The sequence below is a fragment of the Nelumbo nucifera genome, chromosome 2 (assembly GCF_055504915.1).
Source record: "Nelumbo nucifera cultivar China Antique chromosome 2, China Antique-T2T, whole genome shotgun sequence".
In the NCBI taxonomy this organism is placed as follows: domain Eukaryota; kingdom Viridiplantae; phylum Streptophyta; class Magnoliopsida; order Proteales; family Nelumbonaceae; genus Nelumbo; species Nelumbo nucifera.
In genome coordinates, this window is record NC_142650.1 from 78,849,869 (window position 1) to 78,877,853 (window position 27,985).

The 27,985-nt window shown below is 39.2% G+C and overlaps 1 protein-coding gene across 4 annotated transcripts in view; it reads right to left on the bottom strand.

The window, feature by feature from the left end:
* LOC104589524 (general transcription and DNA repair factor IIH subunit TFB1-1-like) overlaps positions 1 to 27,985 on the bottom strand; it is a 53,503-nt gene that overhangs the window by 19,066 nt on the left and 6,452 nt on the right. For 2 of the 4 annotated variants that reach the window (XM_019196359.2, XM_088897593.1), the window contains exons 3-12: positions 23,018 to 23,346; positions 22,187 to 22,251; positions 21,882 to 21,945; positions 7,423 to 7,567; positions 5,108 to 5,183; positions 4,799 to 4,891; positions 4,501 to 4,545; positions 4,148 to 4,204; positions 3,644 to 3,799; positions 3,426 to 3,491 (exon numbers count right to left, since the gene is read on the bottom strand). In XM_019196359.2, coding sequence (XP_019051904.1) covers positions 3,426 to 3,491; positions 3,644 to 3,799; positions 4,148 to 4,204; positions 4,501 to 4,545; positions 4,799 to 4,891; positions 5,108 to 5,183; positions 7,423 to 7,567; positions 21,882 to 21,945; positions 22,187 to 22,251; positions 23,018 to 23,270 — 1,020 coding nt within the window. In that variant the 5' untranslated portion in view covers positions 23,271 to 23,346. The remainder of the gene's footprint in view (positions 1 to 3,425; positions 3,492 to 3,643; positions 3,800 to 4,147; positions 4,205 to 4,500; positions 4,546 to 4,798; positions 4,892 to 5,107; positions 5,184 to 7,422; positions 7,568 to 21,881; positions 21,946 to 22,186; positions 22,252 to 23,017; positions 23,347 to 27,985) is intronic. The other 2 variants (XM_088897594.1, XM_088897595.1) reach the window with 1 other exon arrangement.

The window sequence follows — 27,985 nt, forward strand, 5'->3', positions numbered from 1 at the left end:
ATTCCACCTGCGCCCAACAAGAAAGGAGAACTAATCCCAAATATGAGTAACAAAAGGACAGGAGATTAATAGATAATTTACCATCACACCACTCTTCAAGCAAAGGCTATAGACATGTGGGGATAAGCACCAATTTGGTTGAAGCACATTCAAAGTGTTAATTTTTTGGACAACCACTTTCCAACACAAGGTCACCTTTGGAGGTATAGGAGCACACCACACTTTTACAGGAAAAGAAGTATCAAAGTTAGAAGATTGCAACAAAGCATTGAAAAACAAAGAAAAAAAAAACACCCCCAGGAAGATTCTGACCAAATTATACTATCACGACAAGATTGGTCCAAAAACACTGAGTTTAGATTAGAAGAGAATAATTCATCTGCCAAGCCTACTTCTGAATCCCTTATGCCCCAATCCCATGACTCTCCAAACACACGAAAGGAAGAGAAACCATGGAAGAAAAAATAAAGTTTCTCCAAATTCCTATACTAGTGGCAATTTCATAATTTTGGGGTCATCCAACATTTGGTCGCTTTGAATTTTTTTAATGTTCTCTAGTTTATTTACATGATGGGAGACCAAATACAACGCAAGCATTAGTCTAGGAGGGTAACAATAGACCAATAAGGGTTTAGGAATGACTGTAGAACTAAAGGAACGGATCAGAAAGGTTTTCAGTTAAAATGCTGAGAATTGAAAATTCTCTAAGGAAACATGGAAAAATAGAAAATCCAAAAGCTAGTGTAGGGAGGGAATTTTTAATAAAGTATATGCTAATGTTGAAGTAAAAAAGCATTCTGAACAGTTTTCCACAAAAGGTCAAAAAATTCCCTTAATGAGAGAAATTGCCAAAACATAGTTGTCAAGGTGACACCTAGGCGACTAGGCGATTTTTAGAAGTCGCCTCGCCTAACGCAAGTGTTTTTTGTATTAGGCACTCATGCATATACACATTATATCATTTTTTGAATGCGTTTATATATATTGTATCATTTTATTGGTTGGTGGTTTTATTTTATTAGAATACACCATGTTGTATGTTACAACATTTTTATAAAGATAAATCTTTTTTTACTAAAGCTACGAAAGTTTCTTTGGGTTTGCATTCTGAACCGAGACTGAGAAGAGAGACGGAGGACTCAGTCCAAGTCATCCAAGACCTCCCGGTAAGTTTCTTCTTCTTCTTCTTCTTCTTCTTCTTCTTCTTCTTCTTCTTCTTCTTCTTCTTCTTAAACAGTCCAATTGTTCTGTGGTCCTTTTTTTTCTTACTTTTTTGGGATGAAACAGGGGCTCCGCCTGTTCAACCTCCCCCTCTCCCTCCTTCCTCAAATCAACCTGGTACTCCAGTATTTTATTTTCTATTTAATTTTTTTTTTAAAATAACTTTTGGAAACGAAACAGGGATTCCGCCCCCCTTCTTCTTCTTCTTAAACAGGGGCTGCGCCCCAACTTTCTAAAACTTTCCTGTATTTTTTTTTTTGCACTATTTTTTAGTAATGCTGCTTTTTAGACGAAATAGGAGCTCTGTCCCTTTATTTTTCTCTCCTTTTTCGCATCATTCTCCCTTTTTGTTAGCCTGAAACACGGCCTTCACCATCTTAAACACAGTTCGAGTCTCTTACTCCTATTTTTCTTTCTTGTTCCATGTCCCCTAACTCCTATGTTTTTTTTTTCTTTTTTAAGAAATATTTTTTGGGAACAAAATTGGGGCTCCACCCCCTTATTTTTCTCTTTTTTTTTGCTACATTCCTCATTTTTTGTTGGCCTGAAATAGGTATGATGTATATGATGGAATTTTATGTTTTATTTGAATGAATTTATTGCTAATAACCAGTATACGGTATGTTGGTTAGTATAACAAACTAAAGCAGTAGCTTAAGAAGGGTTTGGGATCTTTATTTTATACTTTCAAATTCCATCACCTAGGCAGCCTAGGCAACTGAGCGCCCTGTGGTCGCCTAGGCGACTTGACAACTATGTGCCACAATTCCAAAAACTAGGGTTTTAGATAAAGCTTGAGATGAAATTGCTTAGCATGTAAGGTGATGAAGAACTATGGGAGGCAACCTATTAGCATTCTAACATAGTTTGGCACAAAAAGACAATAATTGAAATAATTGAAAGCTTTTCCAAACTAGGGGTTTTAGTGGGAATTATGAGTTGTTCTAATGGGATGAAAAGGGGCCTAACAATCAATGATGGGTTAACCAAACTTAGTTTTCACAAAGGTTTGACAGGGGTTATTTAGAGAAATGTCCCAATCTTGGGAGGAAGTGTGTAAAGGTTAAGAATTGAAGGAAATTGAAAGGAGGCTCAGGGATCAATTCAATCCTTATTTGAAGTTGAGTTGTAGTTTTTCATGGCTTTGATTCCAGCCTTTAATGGTCATTAGTGAATGAACCAAAGAAACTTGCAAGAAAACAAGAAAATAGATCAAAAGACAAAACCACGGAATTGGTGTTGGAGTTTCCTAGAATTATTCTAGGACGAAGGAATCACTCATCAAAAGTCACATAGCAGAAATAATTTCCAAATTTATTAGCTAAACTTTTGCAATTTTTTCACATATATAGTGTCTAGGGTCAATAGAACTCATTCCTGAACTCAGAAACTCAGAATTATGATTCTGCCATCAATGCTCTACACAAAAAAAATAAAATAAAAAACTAAACTACTTAACCAATGAATCTGAATTTCTTTATCAATACAATGACTCCAAAGTCCAAGTTCTAAACACAATTAAACTATAACTATTCAAATCAGACCAAGAGGCTGGGACAAACCACATACAATCTGTAAAGTGATCAAAATACCCCTACTATCAGAAAACATAGAAATACATAAAAGTCAAGAAAATTCCTGTTTTGATTTCTTTACTAGAGTTGTTTCAGGAGTCTTTATTTGAGTGTCCAATGGGTTACTATGAATTTACCTTAGTTCTAATGCAGTTAGGAGTTGTTTCTTGACAGTTTTCAGATCCAAATCAGAGTTTATAATGGAAGATCCAAGTATATAAAACGGACATCATAATGCTACCCAAGCACCCAAGCATTGAGAGCATGAAGCAATGATACCATTTAGACTAGGGAAAATTGGAAGTACTGCAAAGCACAAGTGGCCACAAAAGAAAATACTTAAGAAATAAAAGAACAAAGTTTATCAAAAAAAAAGAGAAATGAAAGAACAAAAAGTTTGGCATGTGTGATAGTAATGCTTGGCATTCTATGTAACCAATTCTTTTTACCATCTAATAAATTTAACTACTAATAATCCAAAAGATCCAAAAGAAAAATAAAATAACAAAAGTTAAAAAAAGTGAAAACCTGTAGAAAAAAAAAAAAAAAAAAAAAAAAAAGAGACTATGAAACATTAGTTACAGAAATGGTTTAAAAATAGAATGGCATATTTGGGAGAATAAGATATACCGGAAGATGCATGTAATCATCCCCTTGATCCGCTTCCATGTCCAGAGTTGGATCAACACGTCTGATCTGCAAACAGGAATTCCTCAAGAATAAATATGTAAATCAATTAATTGGTAAAGAATATAAGATGGAGTATAAGCAGTAGCCCTTTTGTTCCCTAGTAAGTAAAGAAAAAACTAGGAACGAACCAAAACTGCAGATCATGAAAAAAAAAACACCTTCCGCCGGGCTTCACTGGCCAATATGTCATCATGCTTTAAGAAAATAGCAAGCTCCTCATCTTCAGCAGCTTCTGCGGCAGCTGCAATGGAATTTTTTGTCCTGTGGAGATATTCAGCTCTACAGTATTTTGTCCAGAAATCCTTTTCTGTCATCTAAAATCCAGATAATTTATAATGTGTGAATTCAATCAAAAATTTGTCCAGAAATCCTTTCCACATAATGCTTGAACAAATGAAATATGAGCAAGGATCAAAATTTTGTCATGTATCAGCCCGTATCAGCTGATACGTATCGTATCGGAGCCTTCCCAATACACCCCTACAGGGGGTGTTTCGGGTCGGCAAGTGGTTCAGGGGGTAGACTGGCCTTAAACCAGCCCCTCTGAACCAGTTTAAAAAATTAAAACATAAAAAACAGTACCGATACAGGCCGATACGCCCTACCGGCGTATCGCCCTGTATCGATATTTTGAACCTTGGATAAGTGTAATTTTTTAATACCTTGTTTGGAACAAAATTCAAAAATGCCTGATGAACAGCTGGCTTTTCAGCAAAAATCTGAAAAATAATTACCATCACCAAATGTTAAACAGACGAAGAACACCAAATATATTTTCTGCTTAATCAAAATCAGACATTTGCAGTGTATAGAAGAAGCTGGATGCTTGGAAACAGCCTCTTTGTGTATCAGCAGGGATAAAGCTGCATAAATCTGTCCCTCCCCAGACCCCACATTGGCAGAAGCCTTGTGCACTAGGCTGCCCTTCGAAGAAACTAGATGTAATTCAATTAAAAAGAACACATTTCCAAATACCCTCATACCCACAAACATACACATGAACACCCCATTATACCTGATGAATGATCTCTGGAGTCAAGCTAAATGTAACCTTGTTGGTCTGAAAACAGAACATAAGCATTGAAAATATTAGAGCCTCTATGAAAAGCAACAATATAGGGAGCATAAATAGAAATAAAAGTGAACTTTACAAATGAACAATAAATTCCACAAGTTACAATTCAAATGCAATAGTTATCAGAGCAGGATATGAAAGTAAAATCTCTTTGCAGCAACAAGAATTACTTTAACTTAAAAGGCTTAATTTTTTATTTGACAGAGAGAGAGGGGGAGGATGAGGTTTCATGTTGTACCCGACCATCAGTCAATGGCCTAACATCTGCAAGCATGGCACTTTTGAATCCCACTCGTTGTTTCGATGTCCGGGCATCTGTATCAAGCAACTTCTGCATTTAAAAGGCAAAAATATGAAACTTCATTGTTTGACAACCCTGAGCTATACTAACAGGTAAAAGAATAAAATTTAGGGAGATAGTGCTTTTGTCAAAAAGTAAATAGGCAGAAGATACTTGAGTATAAGAAAAGTTCAAAGTTTGTAAGTAATAAACGATATAAAACAGATAGAAACCAGAAAATAAATCACAGCTTTACAAGCAACAGACCTTTCTTGTAGCCCAGAATTCACTTTCTGTCAAAACACCAGCAATGACAAATTGCTTATGTAGTTTCTGCAACTCACTGCAAAGGATGCCTTCTAGTTCCATTAAGTAGAAAATTAAAGAAACAAATAGAATGTAAAAGAAGAGGAAGAAAAAAAAAGCTAAGAAGAAAGCTCCATAAAAACTGCTGAGATTTGGTTGTAACAGCAAAGCTACATCTATTTTCAGAACAGATAATTGCCAATACAATACATATTGTATCATTTTCATACCACAATAACATGAGAGCAATGGCACTGAACAAAAATGGAATGGTGAAACAGGATTCATGTGGCCAACCCTATTAGATGATGATATGATGACGAGTAATATGTAAACAATACCTTTTTATATGTAATACCTATTATTGATAAAACAAATGGCATTATAAAAATAAGAAGTATATTATAAAAATTAGAAAAAGTATGTAGGCCCACAAGTATTGGATTCCGACAGTCATACCTGTGCCCGTGTAACACTACTATTTAAACTTGTCATATTTGGCATATGTGATCATTTTTAATAACTGAAAAAAATGGGACCAAATCTCATAGGTCACATTATAATGTATCAGTAAATACTTGCTGATTCTGCCTCCAACAACAAAGGATACACTTTAGAAAGAGTAACTGGTTGTAATGTATTAAAAAACATAGGAGAATACATGACAAAATGTACAAAGGAAGCAGACCACACACAGGTTACAAATGCATAACTCTATCACTATACAAGCTTTCCCGGTGTACACCAGATTTGGCTAAGCTATCTGCTACTGAATTTAACTCTGGGAATCCAGAGTAGCATTGCATTCAAGGATTCCAACATATCTCTTGCCTTGTCCAAGTAGTGAGACAATCTCCAAGGCCCGCTTTCCTTCTCACTTAGTCACTTTATCGTGTTAATAAAATCAACTTTGATTATTAGATTATTTGAGCCTAGATCTCTTGTGATACAGAGACCAGTTAGTACAGCTAAAATTTCAGCCATTGATGAATCAGCAGTCCCAATATGTCCACTAAAGACCCACAAAGGGCCCCCATCCTTCCTCTTAAACATATTACTAATTCCTGTTGTTCCCAGGTTTCCAAGGGCACTTTCATCTCTTAACATAGTTCGAAAAATAGAGAAAGAGAATTGAATAGGGTGTGTTAAGTGATCAGACACCCAAAAGAATTATCTTAATATATGTTTGTTGTACAAAAATAAGTCGAGACTGGGTGAGGTACCACTAATAAGGATATTTGACCATACAACTTCGTACTCTGGTCTAGATACATTAAGAAATGCATTATATTTCTCCTGTCAAAGTGTTCTTTCATGGCCTTAATGCAGCAAGAAGAAGTTGAGTCACCCATATGGACCAGCTCATGCTCTGTCCATAAGTTCACAAAACCAGCTAAGTATTCTTGCATTTTCTTTTCAACCAGACAGTAGTAAAATATTTCCATCTCACCCTGGGTGTTTTCTCTTACTCCTTTTCTTTCTCCTTCCTCATTTACTCTTTACACGTCTCTCCTTTTTCTCTCTCTTTATCTAGAGGTTGAACTCCTAAACACTCTTGAAAGTGTTGAGCTTTCTTATAAACATTTCTTCCAAAGGGGGGTTGTAGCCTCTCTGCGAGGAGATTAAATAAGGTTTGTGGCGGTTATGTAACCCTCCTCTTTTAAGTGAACGACACCAGGACTCCCATCCAATGAGAGGGAGAGCCAGGCATGGGACACTCTTTTAATGGCTTAAATGGGCTTTATTTAGCTCATTGGCCTTCTTTTAGGTTCCAATCCACTTAATTAGGTTTTAAATGGGCTTTAAATAACTGGATTGCATGAGCTTATAATTTTTTCATTGGTAATTGCATGGGCTTATAATTAATCCCATTCTCTTTATTAAAGAAAAGTTAAGATACATTTGAAAGCATCTTATTAGAAATTTCAATATCAACAGTCATGAAGATGTAAAAAGGTGATCCATGTGGATAAGTTCATGTCAACACTATGTTCAAATCCAGCTAATCTACCAAAGGGGAAAATATATGGCTAAGAGGTATTTAATTGGCATGTGGTATTGCATGACACCCCGAGGCAGAAATAAATTTAAACTTGCACTTTGCCGATATTAATCATAAGTGATAAACAGAAGTAAGTTAAATTATATCCTAACACAAGAACAAATCAACTTATATTTATCAAAAAGAGAGAACAAATCAACTTATCAATCACTACTAACTAAGCATACCAGTCCTCTTGAAACATAATATGGATTTATCACAGCCAGTAAAATACCTATCCTCCCGCAACAGCTTCATTCGATGCTCCATCTCTCTTGTACTTAGTTGTTCATCATGAACTGCAACTGCAGATCTTTCAGAAACTGCTCTGGCATCCTGTCCAGATGATACCATAGACTGGATCTTCCCCAGGACTTTACCTGTTCAATGGGCACCATACAATAGATCTACAGATGAACCATTTCCACCAACATTTATTAAGATAAAAATGAAAGAATAGTCTAAGAAAAATATTCTAGAGGTAACCACCAAAAACTATAGATTTTTCCTTGGTTATATTACCAAAAAGAGTATAAGTTACATGACAAAATGGGATTGTCATACTTTGTCAAAGTGTATTAAATTAAGATGCAGATAGTCCAAGGCCCTTAGGTTCTCATTACAAGATTTCTCCAGCCCAAGACATGGAAAACAGCTCTCTAAATTAGATGAGTGAATGAAATCAAACCGTATATAAGCTAGGAGATGTTTGACATGGAGTGTCTTTTAACATCTGTAGAAGGATCATAAGCTAGAATAAATTCCCATGGTATATAATATTTTCCTTCTTTTCCAGTTTCAGCAAGGTGTCTTTTCATAGGTAAAAGATGGCATTTGTATTAAGGATATAACCGGCTCAAAATCATAACAGCACCCGTGTACCCAAGACACTATGCAATGGGAATATACAGGCATTGAAAAATACAATCATCTGCTTCTGTTGATAACTGATAAATAAAATCAAAAAACAAACTATAGATAACACCTCTAAATTCTTTACCTGCCCACATCAATGAATGCATCACACCTTGGTCATCCACAGAACCATATCAGTATTGCTAATCTTCTATTCAAAGCTATGATACTGGGATACCTGTACAAGGGTTTCATATCATGTCAAATACTTCAATTTTTAGTGTAAACTTCATATCTGATACACATCCATCCGTATCCTTGCTGCATCCAAGTAGCATAGGTTCAAAGATATAAGGATTCCTTTCACCACATATGGCCTTAAAACAGCTAAGGTTACCATGTCCCAAACAACTGTGCTCCTTTTGTACAACCCCTGCACCACCGGCCCTCTTCATAAAGTCTTCAACCAATCCTGGAAAGCATCTTTATACCTCAAAGAACCCCAGAAAGCAGGCCTAAACCTTAGCAGTCTATTAGCAATGCAGAAAAATGTGATTTACCAAACACGCATGTATGACAGAGCACACAATCAGCACTATCAATGGCCATACCTCTCTAAATGAGGTAATCTGCCACAAAGCATTTCTTAGGGTGGTTGTCGACCTAAAAGGTGAACCTTCTACAGTGTACTTGAACACCAAATATTATACCAGGGAAATGTGCCTTCCTACTGTTCTATTTATCCTGTTTTTCTTTTTTTTTATCAATAACTGTAAACTTTCATTTATTAAACAGAAAAATTACAAGAAGAGGAGAGGTAACCTTTGTTTTGCAAGCACAAAATAATTGACTGAATCCAAAATAATTGACTTCTCCCCACCCCTTGTTTTGCAAGCACATCAGCAAAAACATTAGCCAGATCATTTGGCGCATTTAACTTTCACGTCCATATTCTGTGTCAGTCATTTGAACTTCTTCCTTTCGCAGCCAATCCACCACCAGCTTTGAATCACTTTCTATTATCAATTTGCTCAAAATCATCTCTTTTGCCTTCCACAGTCCCCCCATAACCGCCAGAATCTCAGCCCTCAAAGAATTGCCCACCCCTATTGGACCAGAGTATAGACTAATTACTTTCCCTTCACCAGTTCTGAACATACCTCCGATACCTGAAGGGCCTGGGTTTCCAGCACTACTCCTGTCAAAATGCAACTTAATATAGTCATTGGCTGGAGGAACCCAAAGGGGGCCTTATGACACTCTGAGTCAGCAAAGATCTCCAAGGACTTCACCCAGTAGACCACTCTAACCATAATAACCTCTATAATTAACTCTTTGCTTCTTTCTTCATCTAAAAAGATTCTTGAGTTCCTCTCCTCCCAAACCGCAGCCCTTACGCACTTCCACAACATTTTTCCCCCTTTTTAGGCCACCTAAAGAACCCCTTCTAAGACCCAAATCCCCGTTAAACCTAGTTCTTGAGCTAGAGGGAACAAGAAAGGTAGAAACCAACTCATCTTTGTATCTTAATAGAGCAAACAAAGAGAAAAATTTGTCTTCCAAAGGAAGGTTGCCCACCCACAGTTGTACCCTGAATTTTATATGGTTCCTAGAACAAAGATCATACCTGATATATGGAAAAAAAGAAGGCAAGACAGCATGGATGGCCTTCCAAGGGAAAGTTCTAGTAGCCCTAGTTAGTATACCAGCATCCCAACCATTAGCCACAAGCCCATGTATGCTTACCACCACTTTAGCTCAAAGCTGTCTCTATCCACAAGTAATCTCCACAACCATTTCCCCAATAATGCTTCATTCCATTTTAGCGAATTACCTAGACCTAGACCACCAACATCCTTATTCCTATAAACAACATCCAACTGACTCTATGCTCCCTTTCTCCTTCCCTGGCTCCCACAAAAAGCCCCTCATCAGCTTTTCCAATATTCTTCCCACACTCATTGGCATCTCGAACACAAACATGTAATACATAGGTAAATTAGCTAGAGTGGATCTTATCAAAGTAATCCTTCTTCCTAGAGACAGGTAACCTTTTTTCCAAGAGGCAAGTCTTTTCTCAAACCTCTGTACAATTGGATCCCAATAGCAACTCTTCCTTGGATTGCCCCCAGTGGAAGGCCCAAGTATTTCAAGGCCATTGACCCACAGTAGAGCTCTTCTCAAAATTCACTTTAAGGTTCAAGATCCGCTCAAATAGTAGCACTGTTAGCATAATCCTTGGGTGTGACCGGCACCCCATCATGAACAACTTTCCATCCCCTAACTAAACCTTGTGAATCCACCTTGCCAATCAACTTTCCTATGACTTCCACACTATTCTATTTATCATGTTGTAGAAGTATCAAACATAATATCCCTGATTTTCCCAAGCCTACCCCCTTTTATCTTCTATACTTGGTCTAGATGATACCTTTCTCTGATAGGTAATTATTATAAACATTTTATCGATTTGTAGAAAAGAATATAAGTTTATATAGATTTTGGTAGACTATGTTACCATGGCTAGTTCCATAATTGTTATATACAATCCTAGGAATCTAGGTTCCTAGTAGTGACCCCAAAAAAAAAACTCTTGTCACTGACCAGATTCGACACTGTCCCTTTACCCTCATTTTCTACATCAACCTCCACCTCTTTCCTGACCAACTCCTCCTTCCCAATACTCTCTTCCAGATAACCTCCCCTGTGCTTGAGCTCCTCAACATCCAGACAAATCAATCACCAATTCTTTCCATCAGCTCTTCCAAACCCTCTCTAAATTCAAACTCAGCCTTTTCTTTTTCCTTTTTCTCCTCTAAGGAACCTCTAGCTCCCCTTTGGTTTATCACCACCTCCTTCTAGATGAGATGCTAGGGTATTATCTGCAAAAGGCTCAGCACACAAGTCAGTACCTAAAACTGAAAGGGCACACATACCTGTGTGTCGAGAAGACGAGGGAGGATTGGATGAGGCTTGGAGTTGAGACTTTATGTCTAAGGCCAAGTGTTTCCCCTTGATCAAACATTGCAGTGGGGTGTTGGGATTAGATTAACAACCCCTTCTAATCTCATCATAATAGGACCCTATCCCTGTATCTCCCTTTCCAGCCTACCTCCACAGATTACATGAGAGTCTTGCCTCTCTATACCAATCCCCATACGACACTACTCTATTGGATTAGCTCCCTTGACATTGGGGGTGTCATTTGCACAGCATCAGCAGCCGTTGTTTTAACCCTGCAATCCTCCTTGGCTTTGCCAACAACTACCTTGTCTTCCACTAGGAACAGAAGTTTTGTTTTGAAGCTATCTTCTTCCAACATATCCACGTTTGTTTGCAAATCAACACTACCCAAGCTTACCGTGTCAGCCAGGTTTGAAATTCACTAGCGTCATCATCATCAGACCATTCTCAATCTTGTAAGAAATCGAGATCTTTTCCTTTAACACACCTGGTATTTCGTCTATAAGGTGAGATCACCTTGAATTTCTTTGCAGGGATCCATTGTAAGGAGCAGTTGGAGAGAGCTCTCACACCTGAGTAGCAGCAACTAATGGAGGAACTCGAAGCAGACGATGATAGACGGTTCTTTCCATCTATCAGAGTTATTCCCCTTCTGATCACATGAATATTAAGTGACTCATGTGCCTCCCCTATGATTGCTTCAAAAGAGCTATCATGGGCCTCCTTTATGCCTTCGTCCCTCAGCCCAACTTAAAGGTCATGAAAAATGGGCTTTTGTTCTTTTGTCAGCCCATTGGTCCTATCTTGAACCATCACCTCCTCTGTGTTTAAACCTGATACATAGGAACCAGCTACCACCTGCACAAAGGCCCAGCCACCCGCCAGTCTGTTTTCATTACCTACATGTATAAGAAATTCCTCTTGTTCTCTATCTTTTGGTATCCCCAACATCTATATTCCCATTTTAGTGCAAGTTTTATTCTTGCTTGAACCATCCAATCCCTTAGTGCCATGCAGCTCTTCTTCTTCAACCTTCAGGTCTCCCTCCCTGCAAGCCTCTTTTCAAAGCAAAGCTTCAAAGGATGAAGCCAACCAGACTAATATAAACTACCCTTCCACTCTCATCTCTACCTTCCATGGTATCTCCTCTGGCTTCACTCCACTTGGTCAGATAGCTGCAACTGCAAAGTGGAGGTGGTAAGAACTGCCCACCATAGGAGCTGCTTCGAGGGAGCCCTACCTACTAGAGAAAAGAAGAGAGAGTAATCTAATCTGCCCATCTCATTACTTAGCCTGGTTTATATAGGTTTTCACATCAAAGGCACATGGGAAAATTAGAGATATCATAACTAACTCATTTGCTGTGGCCTTCTAATGCATACATGCTGGATGGGTGGCTTTGGGCCTTTGGCAGTATTAGGCTTGGAGCTAACATAGTGCACCTGAGTCCTCTAGGCTGGTTGAACCTTATCAAGTCTCCCCAGTAAGCACCATCAAGTGTCCCTCCAAATATCTGTGCAATAGATTCAGAAATGTCTTGCTTCGACAGGTGAAAAAGGCAAGCCTAAGATTCTCAACAGTACCCCATCTTCAATAAAAAGGTCACTGGAATTTGACCCTGGACACAATTTCGAGATCGTGAAGTTCCCCAAATCTGCTTGGATGTTTAAGGCCACAATTTCTACTCTATACTCAAGCAGATCCAGCACTGCCTTACACTTCTCAAAAGAGGTTAAAATGAAAGTCCTCTTCAACTTCAATCTTATTGTTATTAAATCTGCAACTTTCCTCCAGTATCTGACACAGGTTTCTGCTTCAACTACAAGTTTTTTTTCCCAGTCTTCTCTCTTTAGATTAGCTCCCATTCTGTGTCTCCCTGCACCATTCTTGCTTGTCAGCCACTTCCTAGCTAGCAGTAATAAGTTTCTTTTCCTTCTCTATAAAATTTTCTACTCATTTGGCAGCCACCCAATGCAACAGCTCATTTAACACCCCATTAACCCCCTTCCGACCATGACCTTTTCTTCCCTCTGGGAAACATTCAATCTGCTTCCTACCCTTACCAAATTATTCAACCAGTGATATAAATGAACCTTTAGAGTTTCTCTTGCATTCTACTACATATCTTATTCCACTTCTGAAGGATATTCCTTCCTCTTCTTATCTCTCTTATTTCTTCTCTATTTTTCTTCCTAATTTCAAATCATGTTGTTATTTTTATTGGACAGATTCACATCTAATAAACACCACCAGCAGTATGCGGTGTACAAGAGATAGTTTCCATGGGTAGAAACACAAAATTTTACTAGAATCAACATATTCCCCATTGAACGCTACTAGCACTATGAGAAGTACAAGAGATAGTATTACAACATAAGTTGGTGACAATATTGGCAATGTTATTGCCACCTTACTTGCATGATTACCACTTTGAGCCACCTCAATTTTTTCATTTCAAACATGAAGTTAAATAACAGTTTTTGTTTGTGTAATAGATTATTTGGTTGATCTATTAAAACCATTTGCATTTTCTATAAATTTAAATTCTTCTTTAACTCATTCTATAATGTAGTTTTGAATCTTAAGGTTTACAGGACAACTTTTGAATGTATTCTTTCGTCTGTAGCTTTAGTTTCTTAGCTTTGTTTAATAATTTGAAACAAGATAATAATATAAAAAGGTGTGCCTATGCTTCTTTAATCATTTCATAAAATACCATTCTATATTTATTCATATTTTACAATGTTTCCACCTTGTCCATAATTTTTACATATTTCCATGCGATATTTCTGACATGTTTCCTTTATTTGGACAACTGACAGTTCCATCGCCACCAATATTTTAAACCTTGGATTTTTTACAGGATGATATTACCAATAAGGTAGACCTAAAGTTTAAGCTCCAAAACTCCCCCCGCCCCTCCATAATCAGCATTAAGAACATGAACTTGGTAGTATCTCCTTTCAAAAGCCATGTTGGAGTGGAATTGCTAGAGCACCTTCATCAGATCTTCCTTATTTATGTTCAAATATCTCTTGTAAAATGTCATAATGAAGCCATTGGGTAGGGGTGGCAATTTACAACCCAACCCACCCATTTATTAGCGGGTTGGGTTGTGTTTGTTAATCCATAGCGGGTGGGTCAACCCAATAAAAATATTTTTAATGGGTTGGGTGGATTGGGTCATGGGCATCCAATAAGGCTACTTTCTTTTTTATTTGGAAAGAGCTTTACTCCTCCCTTTTTCCAAGACCAACATTTCTTCGTAATTACTGCAATCGTTAGAGAACATTATTTTCAACATTATCGGTTCGTCGATTCTTATGGTGATGTGAACAGTATCGGTGTTGTTGCCTTAAGTCGTGGAAGACGGAGGTATTACTAATACGTCGGTGAAATTCGGATAGAGTACAAGGAGTTCGATACTAACGTGATAGTGTTGTTTCTTGAAGTCGCAGTTCATGTTGGAAATCTGATATTGGTGTGGAACTACTAGTAATGGTGTAAAACAGGCCAGGCCGGGCCGGCACGGCACGGCTTGTGTGCGGCCCCGCACAAAGTTCGGGCCGTGCCATGCCGCCCTCCCCTGGGATAACTTGGGGTGTCAGCCAAGCACGGCCCATGGCCCAGGCCCGTGTCGTGTTGTGTCGTGTTGCGGGCCTGGTTGGCCCGTGGGCCGAGCCTTGGGCTAGGTCGGGCCGTGCATTGAGCCAAAGCTATTTATTTAAAAACTTTGACAAAAAACTTAAAATTTTAATTTTATATGAATTTCGATGTACACAATTGCTTATATATACAATAATTAAATAAATTAGTATAATAAAATTTAAAAAATTTATTTATTTTATTAACATACTATATACTATATATTATTATATAATTATAATTTATACAATATTACATAAATATATAAAATATATCTAAAATATATATGGGTCGTGTTGGGCGGGTTGTGGGTTGGGCCATGCCGGCCCAGCCTGTGAATCTAAAACCCCAAGCGTAGCATGGCCTGCACAATCGTGCCAAGCCTAGCACGGCCCACGGACTATCGTGTCGGGTCGTGCCAATTTACACCTCTAACTACTAGTAAGCCATTCACAACTTGCCCAATTGCCACCTCTACCATTGGGGGCCAGGGCCTTTAACTCCTACTACAAGTAGGGTAAAGGCTAGGTTGGGGGGAGTGGTCTCTTCGAAAGACAGAGAAAGACCGAGGGTTAGAGAGGATTGGATCTTAGGCTAGGGCATCAAGCTTGGGTGGTAGAGTTGGGAGTCAATGGCAAGGATGTTTGATTGCTAAATGAATTTCATTACGAGGAGGATCCCTATTTATGGGAGAGATCCCGAGATCCTAAAAGGAAGGAGCCAAAGGTGTGTGTCTCCTACTAGGAAAGAGAATATTGGATTTGTTGTCAATATTAAGGGCACCATTGGGTTTCACCACATGTCCCTATGAGGATCGGCTTTCCTTCCACTCGGGGATCCTCATAACTCACATGTACTACTACCTCTTGCGTGCCTTATTTAATTGACGTCGCGCTAGTGACGCCATCGTCTGGCAGACGACGTCTTGTCAGACTTACGTGGCTCCCTGCCACGTCCGTCTCCACGACATTAGACACACGGGTGGTATGTGGATACAGTTCTTTAGCGGGCCAGGGTACCGCGGTGATTGAAGGTTTATCGCAAGGCCTAGTGCATGTGAACCTCATCGCGGGTTCAGCCTAGGTTTACCTTGGCTCAAGTTGTGAATGGGCTCTTCGAGAGAGTGTAATGAACCGCGGGTTTATCGCGGTTTTGCGATACACGTTGTGGGTTCATCGCAGGCCCGCGATGCGTCGTGGATTCATCACAGAGGGAAAGTTAACAGCAAACTGATCGTAGGCGTTCATGTGGTATCGATACGGTGTTTACTGTGCTCTAAGGGACTGAGTGAGCACTATATACCTACACCTACCATCTCACTTATTTAACAAACACTTCTTGTTCAGTTATTCCATCTTCAATACCCTATCTTGACTTCCTAGCAGCTTATCAAGCTGTAAGTCATCCAACTGCATTCTTGTTTTCCATCTTTCCTTGCATAATTCCATGTACTATTCCACTATAGCTCTTTAATTCTCCCCTCTCCTTCAATCAGTTCCCCTTTCACCATTGTACAGTGGCTCATTGCACATGATTATATTTGTATGTGTTCGGTGGACAAATACTGTTGAGCAAGAAAAAGAGAAGAGAGGAGGAAGAGAGGAAGAGAAGAGAGGAGAGGCGAGAGGACTGAAAGCCCCAAAAGAGTATTGCAGGCGTGTGCAGTAGTTATTATTTATACTAGTTTGGTCGTACAACATAAAATATGGGGAAATTACAACAGTACCCTTGCGGTACTAAACCTGTGTACAACAACATCTGTCAACACTCCCCCTCAAGTTGGAGCATAGATATCAATCATGCCCAACTTGTCACAGAGATCATGATGTCTGGAATGGTTTAGCCCTTTTGTAAAGATGTTTGCAAGTTGGTTCTCAGAGCTGACATAGGGAGTACATACTTCGCCTGTGATGACTTTCTCTCTAATAAAATGCTTGTCAACTTCGATGTGTTTTGTTCTATCATGTAGCACTGGATTGGCAGCGATGCTTATAGCTACCTTGTTATCACAGAATAGAGTCATAGGTTTGTCCATTGGGAAACCCAACTCACTCAACAGATTCTTTATCCACATACCTTCAGCTACTCCGTGGGCCATAGCACGATATTCAGCTTCAGCACTAGATCTAGCCAACACATTTCGCTTTTTACTCCTCCATGTAACAAGGTTCCCTCCTATAAAGGTACAGTAGCCACTAGTAGACTTTCTGTCACTTTTAGATCCAACCCAATCTGCATCTGTATAACCTTCAACTTTCAAATGCCCATGCCTTTGAAATAACAAGCCAGCACCTGGAAACTTCTTTAGATATCGAAAGATTCTCTTTGTTGCTTCAAGATGAGAGGACCTAGGTGCATGCATGAACTGACTGAGGACACCAACAGCATATGCAATGTCTGGACAAGTCATAGAAAAGTATAACAATCTCCCTACAAGCCTCTGAAACTGTTTCACATCCTTGAGAGGTTCACCTTGGCTGTCACCTAATTTTTAGTTGGGGTCAATGGGAGAGTCAACGAGCTTCACCCCCATCTTTCCAGTGTCCTGAAGTAAATCTAGGACATATTTCCTTTGAGAAATGAAGATACCCCTTTTTGATCGGGCAACTTCAATTCCAAGGAAGTATCTGGCAGGTCCTAGATCCTTCACTTCAAACTGAGTGGCAAGAAAAAACTTCAACCTCTGAATTTCATCCTTCCAGTCACCAGTAACAATTATGTCATCCACATATACTATTAAGGCAGCAATTTTACCTTCTCTCACAAACAGTGTGTGATCTGATTGACATTGCTTGTATCTGTTGAACCGCAACATGGAATTTGCTTAACCAAGCTCTTGGTGATTGTTTCAGCCCGTATAAAGACTTCCTCAACTTGCACACTTTCTGTTCATTGCCTTGAGCCAGAAAACCAGGGGATTGAATCATGTAAACTTCCTCTTCAAGGTCACCATTCAAGAATGCATTCTTGATGTCAAGCTAATGTAGATCCCAATCCAGATTAGTAGCAAGAGAGAAAAGAACTCTAATGGAGTTCATCTTGGCAACTGAGGCAAAAGTTTTTGCATAATCAACTCCATACACTTGAGTAAACCCCTTTGCCACTAAGCGAGCTTTATACCTCTCCACCGTTCCATCAACCCTATGCTTGACAGTGAACACCCACTTACATCCAACTGGAACCTTTCCCTTAAGAGGATCAACAAGCTACCATGTGCCATTTTTATGAAGAGCATTAATTTCTTCCTTCATGGCATTTGTCCATTCAGGAATTGAAAGAGCTTCTGCCACATTCTTGGGGACAGGGACACTGTCAATAGAGGTAAGGAAAGCACAAAATAAGGGTGAAATGTTCTCATAAGAAACAAAGTTGGAAATGGGATGTCTAGTGGTGCACAATCTAACACCTTTCCTATGAACAATAGGAAGGTCAAGGTCATTTGCAGCAGAGGAATCATTTTCAATAGAATTAGGAACATCATTGGGAGCCAAGTTACCTGAGTGGGTATGATCCTCCCCCGAGGAGTTTGATGGCATGGGAGGTACAGCTTCTAGATTCTCCACAGCTCTTGGATTTGGTTGGCCTTTGCGGCGACGAGAAAAGACACGAAAAGTCGGAGGATCAGGAAGAGAAGGGAGCTGAACCAATTTCTCTTCATGCCTACACACCCCCTGAGAAGAAACAGGAAAAAAATGCTCATCTTCAAAGAAAGAAACATCCAAGGAGACATAAAATTTCCGAGAAACAGGATCAAAACAACGCTACCCCTTTTGAGTGAAGGAGTAACCAAGAAATATGCAAGGGATAGCACGAGAATCCAATTTCCCACGAGTGGGAGATAAATTTTGGACAAAGCACCGACAACCAAATACACAAGGAGGAATAGAAAGAAAGGGAGCCTTAGGAAAGAGAAGCTGATGTGGGGCTTTGTACTCTAACCAACAAGAGGGCATACGGTTTATGAGGTAAGTAGAACAAAGGACAGTCTCAAGCCAAAAACGTTTGGGGACATTCATATGAAATAGTAAACCCCGAGCCACTTCAAGGAGATGTCGGTTCTTCCGTTCGACCACACCATTTTGTTGTGGTGTTCGGGCACAAGAGCTACAGTGAATTAAACCACGTGAAGCAAAGAACTCCGTGAGATCACTATGAAAAAATTCTTTTGCATTGTCTGACTGAAAATTTTGGATTTTAGTATAAAATTGAGTGAAGACCATCTGCTAGAAATCTTGAATAATTTTTGGTACTTCCTCTCTGGTTCGCATCGTATATACCCAAGTATATCTAGAATAATCATCAATGAAGGTAATGAAATACTTGTAGCCACTCTGAGACGGTGAAGTAACAGGGCCCCATACATCAGAATGAACAATGTGAAAAGGAAATTCAGATTTACTATTTTTCTGAAGAAAATGAGTTCTACAATGTTTACTTAACTAACACGTTTGACAAAAAAAATCGGAAACAGACATTGACTTAAACAGTTCTGGGAATACAACTTTCAAAGACTCAAAAGACAAATGACCAAGACGACAATGCCATAAATAAACTTTACTCTTACAGGACTGACTCATAGACTCTGTAACATGAAGACCAGCCTTATTCTCCAGCATGTAAAGTCCATCAACCATAGGTCCCCTACCAATCGTCCTCCCCGAGGTTAGATCCTGAATCACACAATGAGAAGGAAAAAAAGTCACGGAGCAATTTAAGGAATTAGTAACACTACTAACAGGGAACAAATTAATGGGAAATTTTGGAACATGAAGGACATCAGAAAGGGTAAGACCAAGAGGAAGAGAGAGGGTTCCTTGACCAGCTACGGAAGTGTATGATCCATCGGCTAGTCTCACCTTGTCTCTTCCAGAAAGAAGGTGATAGGTTTGAAAGTAAGAGGACGTACCAGTCATGTGTTTTGACGCTCCAGAATCAATGATCCATGGAGAATCGGGGGTGTGAGAAGCAACATGAAAAGCTGTGGTAGGGTTACCTGACGTAGATGCAAATGAGGTAGATGGAGAAGCATCCATCTAGCGAATTGCTCTACCATAGAACTCTAAATGGTCACGGAAGGAATTCATAATATCCTCCCTCGGGTCAGATTCGGTGAGATGTGTCTGAGTCACAGTAGAAATGGGGGGTTGATTCTCCCGAGTAACCATGTTGGTCATGTGGTATTTCTTTGTACCTTGCTGTCTGGACCTCTTATTCACATCTAAACCTAGCTTCTTAGTCAGATCTTGAGTCCATTTTGGTTTCCCATGAAGATCCCAACAGGTATCTTTGGTGTGTCGGGGTTTCTGACAATGAGTGCACCACAATTTGTCCTTATCTTCTGTTTTTTTCTAGAGATCTCCTTTCCTGGAAGAAGATCCCACACTAGTAGAGACCCCATTTTGCTGCCAACACAACTGCATCCCCACCAGGGTTGTTCATCAAATTCCTCCTACTCTCTTCAGATTGTACAAAAGCATAGACTTCCTGAACTGATGGGAGATCCTTGGAGCTGAGAATCTGTACTCTGATAGATTCATACATAGGACTTAGACCATGTAAGAAGACAAACACTCTTTGTTGGGAAACAAGTTTCTTATACATTTTGGATCCTCATCACACTTCCAATCCACATTCTGGTAATGGTCCAACTCCTTCCAGACAGAATGCAAGTCAGAATAATATACTGATAAACATCTCTCCCCCTGTCTACAAGTAGATGATGCTGCCTGCAGTTGATAGATCTTGGCATAGTGTCACAATTCTGAATATGTAGATTTTGCTTGTTCCCAGATTTCATTTGCGGTTTCAGCCCACATGAAATTCTTCCTTATTTGAGGTTGCATGGAGACCAAGAGCCAAGACATAACCATACTGTTCTCCTGATTCCATCTATCATATTCAGCATTCCCAAAGGGTGGTTCTTTGATTCTCCCATTAATATAGCCTATCTTCCCCCTTGCAGTGATGTATAACTTGATCCCTCTTGACCACTCTAGGTAATTTAAACCATCAAGAGGGTCAACAGCCATAGGAAAGGATAGGTCACCCCCACCCATTCCATTCAGCATTGAGGAAACTCTAGATGTGGCTGAATCTTCACTACTCATGATTTCGGGTTTAAGAGAAGACAGCAACCAAAGGAGTACTGCCTTACAGAGCTGTTACAGAAACAGGTCCTTATGACCTTCAGTCCACAAAAGAAAGAACACTTGCTGTTTCAGCACACAACCAGGTCCTTCTGACCTACGGTTTCACTGGCAGCCAAGACCAAACACTGTTGTTGCAGCACTTAAACAGGTCTGTATGACCTACGATTTTGTAGGAATCCAAACAAAAAATAACATTGCAGTTGCAGTACATAACCAGGTCTGTATGACCTATGATGTTACAGAAGTCATATGACCCCCAAACAGAATGGAAAATAGAAGGTGAAGTTCACCACACACCTAATCGGCAGACCTGGTAGCCAAACAGTCAATCAACAGGGTAGTCGAACAGTCAATGGAAAATACAATACCAACTTTAGGGCATCAACAGTCCATCAAAGGGTGCAAAGAAATACAAAAGAAAAAAAATCAGTTGAATACCAGGGCACCCAAACAGTAGATGAACAGTTCCTTCTTGAACATCAGATGATAGCCTCTCTGTAAACAAGAACTTCCTCTACGAACATCAGATGATAGCCTCTCTACAGTCGAACAGACAATGGATACAACTTCTGGGCTGGAAGATGAAAAGTCTCTATAACTAGAACCCTTTTCTGCGCTGGAAGATGAAAAGTCAGGCAGGCATCTTCATGCATAAGGTCGAACTAAGCACAACAGATTAGTAGTTCGATGGATATAGCTCTGGGAGATGAAGAGACTAACTGCTTGACATTGAACACAACAGATTTTCTTGACACCACCCTTCAGGCCTGGACGACTTGCTCTGATACCATGTTGAGCAAGAGCAAGAGAAGAGAGGAGGAAGAGAGGAAGAGAAGAGAGGAGAGGCGAAAGGGCTGAAAGCCCCAAAAGAGTACTGCAGGCGTGTGCAGTAATTATTTATACTAGTCTGGTCGTACAACATAAAATATGGGGAAATTACAATAGTACCCTTGCGGTACTAAACCTGTGTGCAACATCTGCCAACAAATACAACATTGTACCTTTCAAAAAAAATCTTCTACTAGCTTCTTAGCCTAGTTTAAATAATTTTGGTTATAATTTGACCAAGTTAGAAACTTACCAACAAAATCTCGACAAACGTCACGATCAGAGAACTTGTCAAACTCAAAAATGTAACCACCACCCTGAAATAATAAATAAGCTAGTTACGTATGTTCAAGTCATTAAACAAGACTAGGTAATTATAATTTCAAACATTGCATTGATTAAGCAGGGCAATATTAAAAAAAATCTTCTGATATAGATAACAAAGTACAACTGCCAAAACATTCAGATCTGCTTGAATAGAAATTCAAAGCACAGATAATGCATTATGGAAGCCTAACAAGTCAAAAAAAAAAGCATTAGTAGTTGGTTGATGTGAACCATTTCAGGGTCTTGTGTAAGATTCAGCAATGCTTGTTTGGATCCCTCCTTGGTAAATTTATGACCTGAGAATCCACAACAAAGAGAAATGTCAAGGTATGAAATTAGTCTATTACATGAATAAGAATATTGAATTAAAACCCAATCAGATTGGAATATAAACCATGTTCTATTCATCAGTCATTCCACTGAATGATTCTCATTTTATTCTAGAGTTCATCAACCAGTGTACACAAAGTGGAGTAGCAACTGAGTGACCAATGAATAACAATTTATAATATGCTTATTCTGTTTGTGTATAAATAAGTGGTATTTTATTAAGCATAGAATAGAAAAGTGTACAATCAGCCTAAGAGGAGGCACGAGATGTTACCTCCCCTTAGAGCTAAGCAGTTAAGCACACACTCTATCCTGAATTACAATTATAAGGTAGCCCAGAACAGATCACCCCTTGATACCCCATGTTTAGCCAAGGAGTCAGCCATGGCATTTGCCGATCTGCTGACCCACTAAAAAATAACATATTCCTAGTAAGCCAATGAACTTTCTTTAGAAGATCCCAGTAACCCCAGTGTGTTGCTTCTGGGTTTGACAGCCAGCCCACTACCACCTTGGAGTCCCCTTCAACTATCAGGTTCTCCACTCCAAGCTGGCTAGCAACTTGTATTCCTTGTACCACAGCTAGTATCTCAGCTCTTGTAGAGTCACCAATTCCCACTTGTCTTGAGAATAAAGATATTATGCTGCTATCCTTATTTCTCATAACCCCTCCTATACCCGAGGGCCCTGGATTACCTTGACTGCTTCTGTCAAAATTCATTTTTACCACACCTTCTGGGGGAGATTTCCGTTCTGCTTGTAGAATAATGTTTGTGGAAGTTGTGGATGCCACTACTGCCCAGTTTCTCCTCAAATCATCAATGGAATAGTTCACAAACAGATCTGAAGTTTTCAGCCAAGATATTGTCCTTGTCATGATACACTCCTTGACCTCAGCAAGGCTTCTTTCCTTTTCTTGGAAAATTCTACCATTTCTTTCTTCCCAAATTGTCCACAAACTAGCTGCTCTCATGCACTTCCACATTAAACTCCCTCTTTTTGTAAGCTGCCCTAAGGCATGCAGTTCAAAAAGCAGCTTTACTTCAGAGGGCAAGTCGCACCTGCAACCAAATAGCGTTAAAGACCCAATTCCAAATATTAGCAGCGAAAAAACAAGATATCAGCAAATGGTAACAGTCCTCACTCTTCACTTTACACAAAATACACCAGTTTGGGGATAAACACCAATAAGGTCTTTTTCTTTGTAAGTTTTCAAAGTGCTGATCTTACCATAAAAGGTTTCTCAATAGAAAACAGTTATTTTATGAGGAATTGGTCTTGACCAAATTTCTTTAACTAGGAAAACCCAAGAGGAAGGGATGGAGCAAAGGAATTTAAAGAAAAAAGCACAACTGAAGGAGCCATTCGAAGTCAGAGTCCAAATCCTTTTATTGAGTTTGGAGGGATCCAAACACACAAAGTCTAGAAGAAGCAAAAGTTCAGCAACACTAGCAGAATCATCATCCCTTAAACCACTACAAAAGCCAAAGTCCCAGTTTAAAGCCAACGAGAGAACCGGGGGGATAGGAACCTTGAAACAGGTTCCTTTTTAAGGAGGGAAATTGAATAGAGGGAAGGAAAATGATCTTTTAATGGTTGAGAGCCCACCAAAGTATCTTCCCAAAAGAGGATAGAACTTCCAGAGTAAACATCATACCTTACAAACTTGAGGAATTTAGGGAGAGTGCCAGAAATTGCCTCCCAAGGTGTTGTGAGCAAAGCCCTTCAAGATACCCCAGCATCCAAACTGGATTCAGAACAACCATGAATACTTTTTACCACTTCATGCCATAACCTCTCTTTCCAAAGGCCACCTCCAAAGCCATTTGCCTAGAAGAGCTTCATTCTTACTCGGTATATTTCCTACCCCTAAGCCCCCTTCTTTTTTACATTGGCTCACCACTTCCCACCTGATTAAATGATCCTTTTTCTCTATCCCAGGCTCCCACAAGAAGTCTCTCATCAATTTTGCTAACCTCTTAGCCTCCCTATTAGGAATCCTAAAGATTGAAAGGAAATAAATTGGCAAATTGGCTAGTGTTGCCTTAATCAAAGTTTACTTCACCCCACAAGGATATATAGTTTCTCTTCCAAGCTGCCAACCTTTTTTCAAACTTTTCCACCACAAGGTTCCAAAACCTACTTTCCTTTGGGCTAGCACCTAGGGGAAGTCCTAAATAGGATAAAGGCCACTATGACCATGTGCAACCTATGCAAGCTGCTATAGACTCCATCTACTCTCTATTCAGGTTTATCCCTACCATGCAGCTCTTCTCAAAATTGACTTTCAGGTTTGAGGCTCTTTCAAAGAGGATTATTAAATCCTTCAATTTTCTCACCTTCATCAAATCATAATTCTCAGAAAAGATTATAATGTCATCTACAAACTAAAGATGAGTAACCGGAACTCTATCTCTACCCACTCTCCATCCTCTTATTGACCCATTCTTGTCCACTTCTAATATGAGTCTACTAAAAGCATCGACAACTAGTGTGAATAAGAACAAAGACAAAGGATCCCCTTGTCTTAGGCCCTATAAGCTAGGAAAAAGTCATTAACAACCCCATTGACTAAGATGGAGTAATGACAAGAGGTAAGGCAACCATTTATTCATTTGCACCATCTATCCCCAAACCCACACTTCCTTAGTACCTTTAACAGAAAGCTCCAATCCACTAGATCATAGACCTTTTCAAGGTCTAGTTTACAAATAAAACCTTGATTCTCTTATCTCTTCATCTCCCCCACCCATTCATTTGCTATTAAAATCTAATCAATTATTAGTCTCCCCTCAACAAAGGCTCCTTTGACTAATGAGGGATGGAAGAACCCTTGTAATTGTAATCCTCAAAGATAGGACCTTAGCCAAAATTTTATACACACTAGTCACCAAACTAATAGGTCTAAAATCCTTTGGCTATTTGGCTTCTTTCTTCTTTGGAATTAGGGCTAGAAAAGTAGAATTGACTTCGCAACTTATAACTGAATTATCCTCAAATTCTTTGAAAACCTCAAGCAAATCTTCTTTGATTATATTCCAACAATCTTCAAAGAAAGCCATAGTAAATCCATCTGGCCCTGGTGCTTTAAATTTGTCCATTGAGAATACAGCTTTCCTAATTTCCTCCTCAATATTCCTTTCCAGCCAACCTTCGCTTTCTTCAGAAAGTCTCTACCAATTCATTCCTTCCAAATCCACTCTAGTAGCTAGGAGCCTCCTTAGAATGGATGGATTTAAGGTGATCAGCAAAACAAGTGGCACCTCTTAAGCCTCATAAACTGACCCATCCACTTCTAATTTAGTCACCAGATTTTTCCTTCTCCTTCCATTGGCTAACTCATGAAAGAATTTGGTATTTTCATCCCCTTCCTTGATCCACTTACATCTTGATTTCTGCCTCCAAGAGATTTCTTCCCGTTGGAGGACCTCTTCTAGATCCATCTTCAACTTCCATCTCAATTCTCTTTCCTGAGTATTCATGATTCTTAGTGATTCCTTCTTCATATCCAATTCCTTTATTTGGATCATCAAATAAGATTTTAATTCTTCTATTCTCCCAAAATGGTCCCTATTCCATTCCTTCAATTTTGACCTCAATTTTTTTTTATTTTTGTGAAAATCTTACCCCTTTCCAGTTTACCCCCCTAATTTCAACCCTCCACCATTCCTCAATCTTCTTTACAAAGTCCGGGTGTATCAACCACATGTTCTCAAACCTAAAATGTCGGGGTCATCGACTAAAAGGCTCATGTCCTAACTCAATGGGACAATGGTCAAAGTAACTTTGGGTAGGGCTCTAGCTATCAAATCCCTCCAATTGTTTTCCCAACTCTCATTAAAAAGGAACCTATCTAACTTTGAGCAGGTTAGTATTTCCTGAAAATTGGACCAAGTATAGTGGGCTTGACACAAAGGGAGTTCCTTCAGCTCATAGTTATTAATGAATTCATTGAACTTTATGCTGGTTGTAACAGCCTGTTGAGGATTAGCTTGTCATATTATCCGTGCGTAGAATTGTGTGCATAAATTCTCTGCCCATTATATTTTTGCTTGATTGTTAGATTGTGGATATGTTCTTCACTTGTTTTAAGAAAGTGATTGAAGAGTTGGGATAAAGTGCCCTTTCCAGGAGGGCTTTCAAGCTATGGACTTTGGCTTTGCAAGGTAGGGCCCACCCAGAAAGCCTATAAGCAATGTTTGGTAAAAAATCCAAAGAGCCAGTTTTGGTCATCTACAACCATTTACATGGCTCTCCAGACAAGCTTCTTCCATTAGCTTCTTCAAAGGAGCTGAACCAAAGTTAAAACATCCCAAATGGGCCCAAAACATACAAGGAAAAAGGAGAAACAAGTTGTAGAAAGTTTGAAGAGGGAGGAAATACGGTATATATTACAATGCAGCACAAAATATATGCATACAATACATGCATGTATTTATTTAACTGATGGGATATGTTGACTTAAAGTAACTGACATAGTGACACCTTATATTGGTAAGCATTCCCTTGCTTAATGGATATTCACCAACACACAAAGTCCAACCCCAACACAAGTGTAATGTCAAGTAACAAAATCATAAATGTGCACACACAGACACACACATAAGCACCTCCTTGTTTAATGGATATTCACCAATCAAAGTCCAACACAACTGCATTTCAAGTAACAAAAGAAAAAATACACACATACAGACATAAATACAAAGAAATGTCTACAGGCTAGGAAACATATAAAAAGGAGTGGCTTCAGGCTGGGGTAAAGTATCGCTAGTTTCTATCGGAGGACCCAATCACTTGCCACCTGTTGAGAGAAACTGGACTGGCGGTCCTCAACCTTCATCCTTAGTGATTTTGAAAGCTAAATGTTGGTTATATATCTTATTCTTCCTTTGCAGTACATGGCTTTGTTCATTAACCATATAAAGTGTTGTGCTGCTTTGGGACGAATGTTAACTTTCCCATAGACTACTTCTTAGCAGTACATGGTTTTGTTCAAAAACAAAAGCTGTATCAGCATTGAAAACTGCTTACACAAAAGCCTTTCCCAACCCAAACTAGGCAAGATCATCTGCCAATTGATTTTCCTCCACATGCCCAAAAAAGGAAAAAAAAATAATTGTGTTCATGGCACTCTTCTCCTTTTCCATGTAAATGCAGCATCATTTTTTTGTAAGTAAAAGATTGCATTGAAATCAAAAAGGAAAAGCAACAGTTACAAGCATCCCAAAGGGACGCAAGGTGCAGTCTCACTCTTAAAGAAAAAACAGCATGAAATTTACAAGTGTGTTATAAAACAACTGATCCCTCATTACCACTTGCTTAGCTAAAGAATCAGCCAAACTATTAGCTTCCCTCCCCACACATTGTATAACCAAGTTCATACGTTGTGTTAGCCCTTTGAATTTCTTCATTTCATCTCTATAACATGATATCACTGAATCCGGATCTTTTAGCCAGCCCACCACCACCTTGGAATATCCTTCTATCAAGTTCTCCAACCTCATCTCTTTTGCCATAGAGCACCTCTTAAAACTGCATACAATTCAGCTTCAATGAGTCTTCATTCCCCACAGGTCCTGAATAATGTTATAATATTCCCTTCCTTATCTCTTGTGGCCCCTCCAATTCCAGAAGGATCTGCGTTGCCTCAACTGCTCCCATCAAAATTTAGTTTCAGAAAACCTTCAAATGGAGGTACCC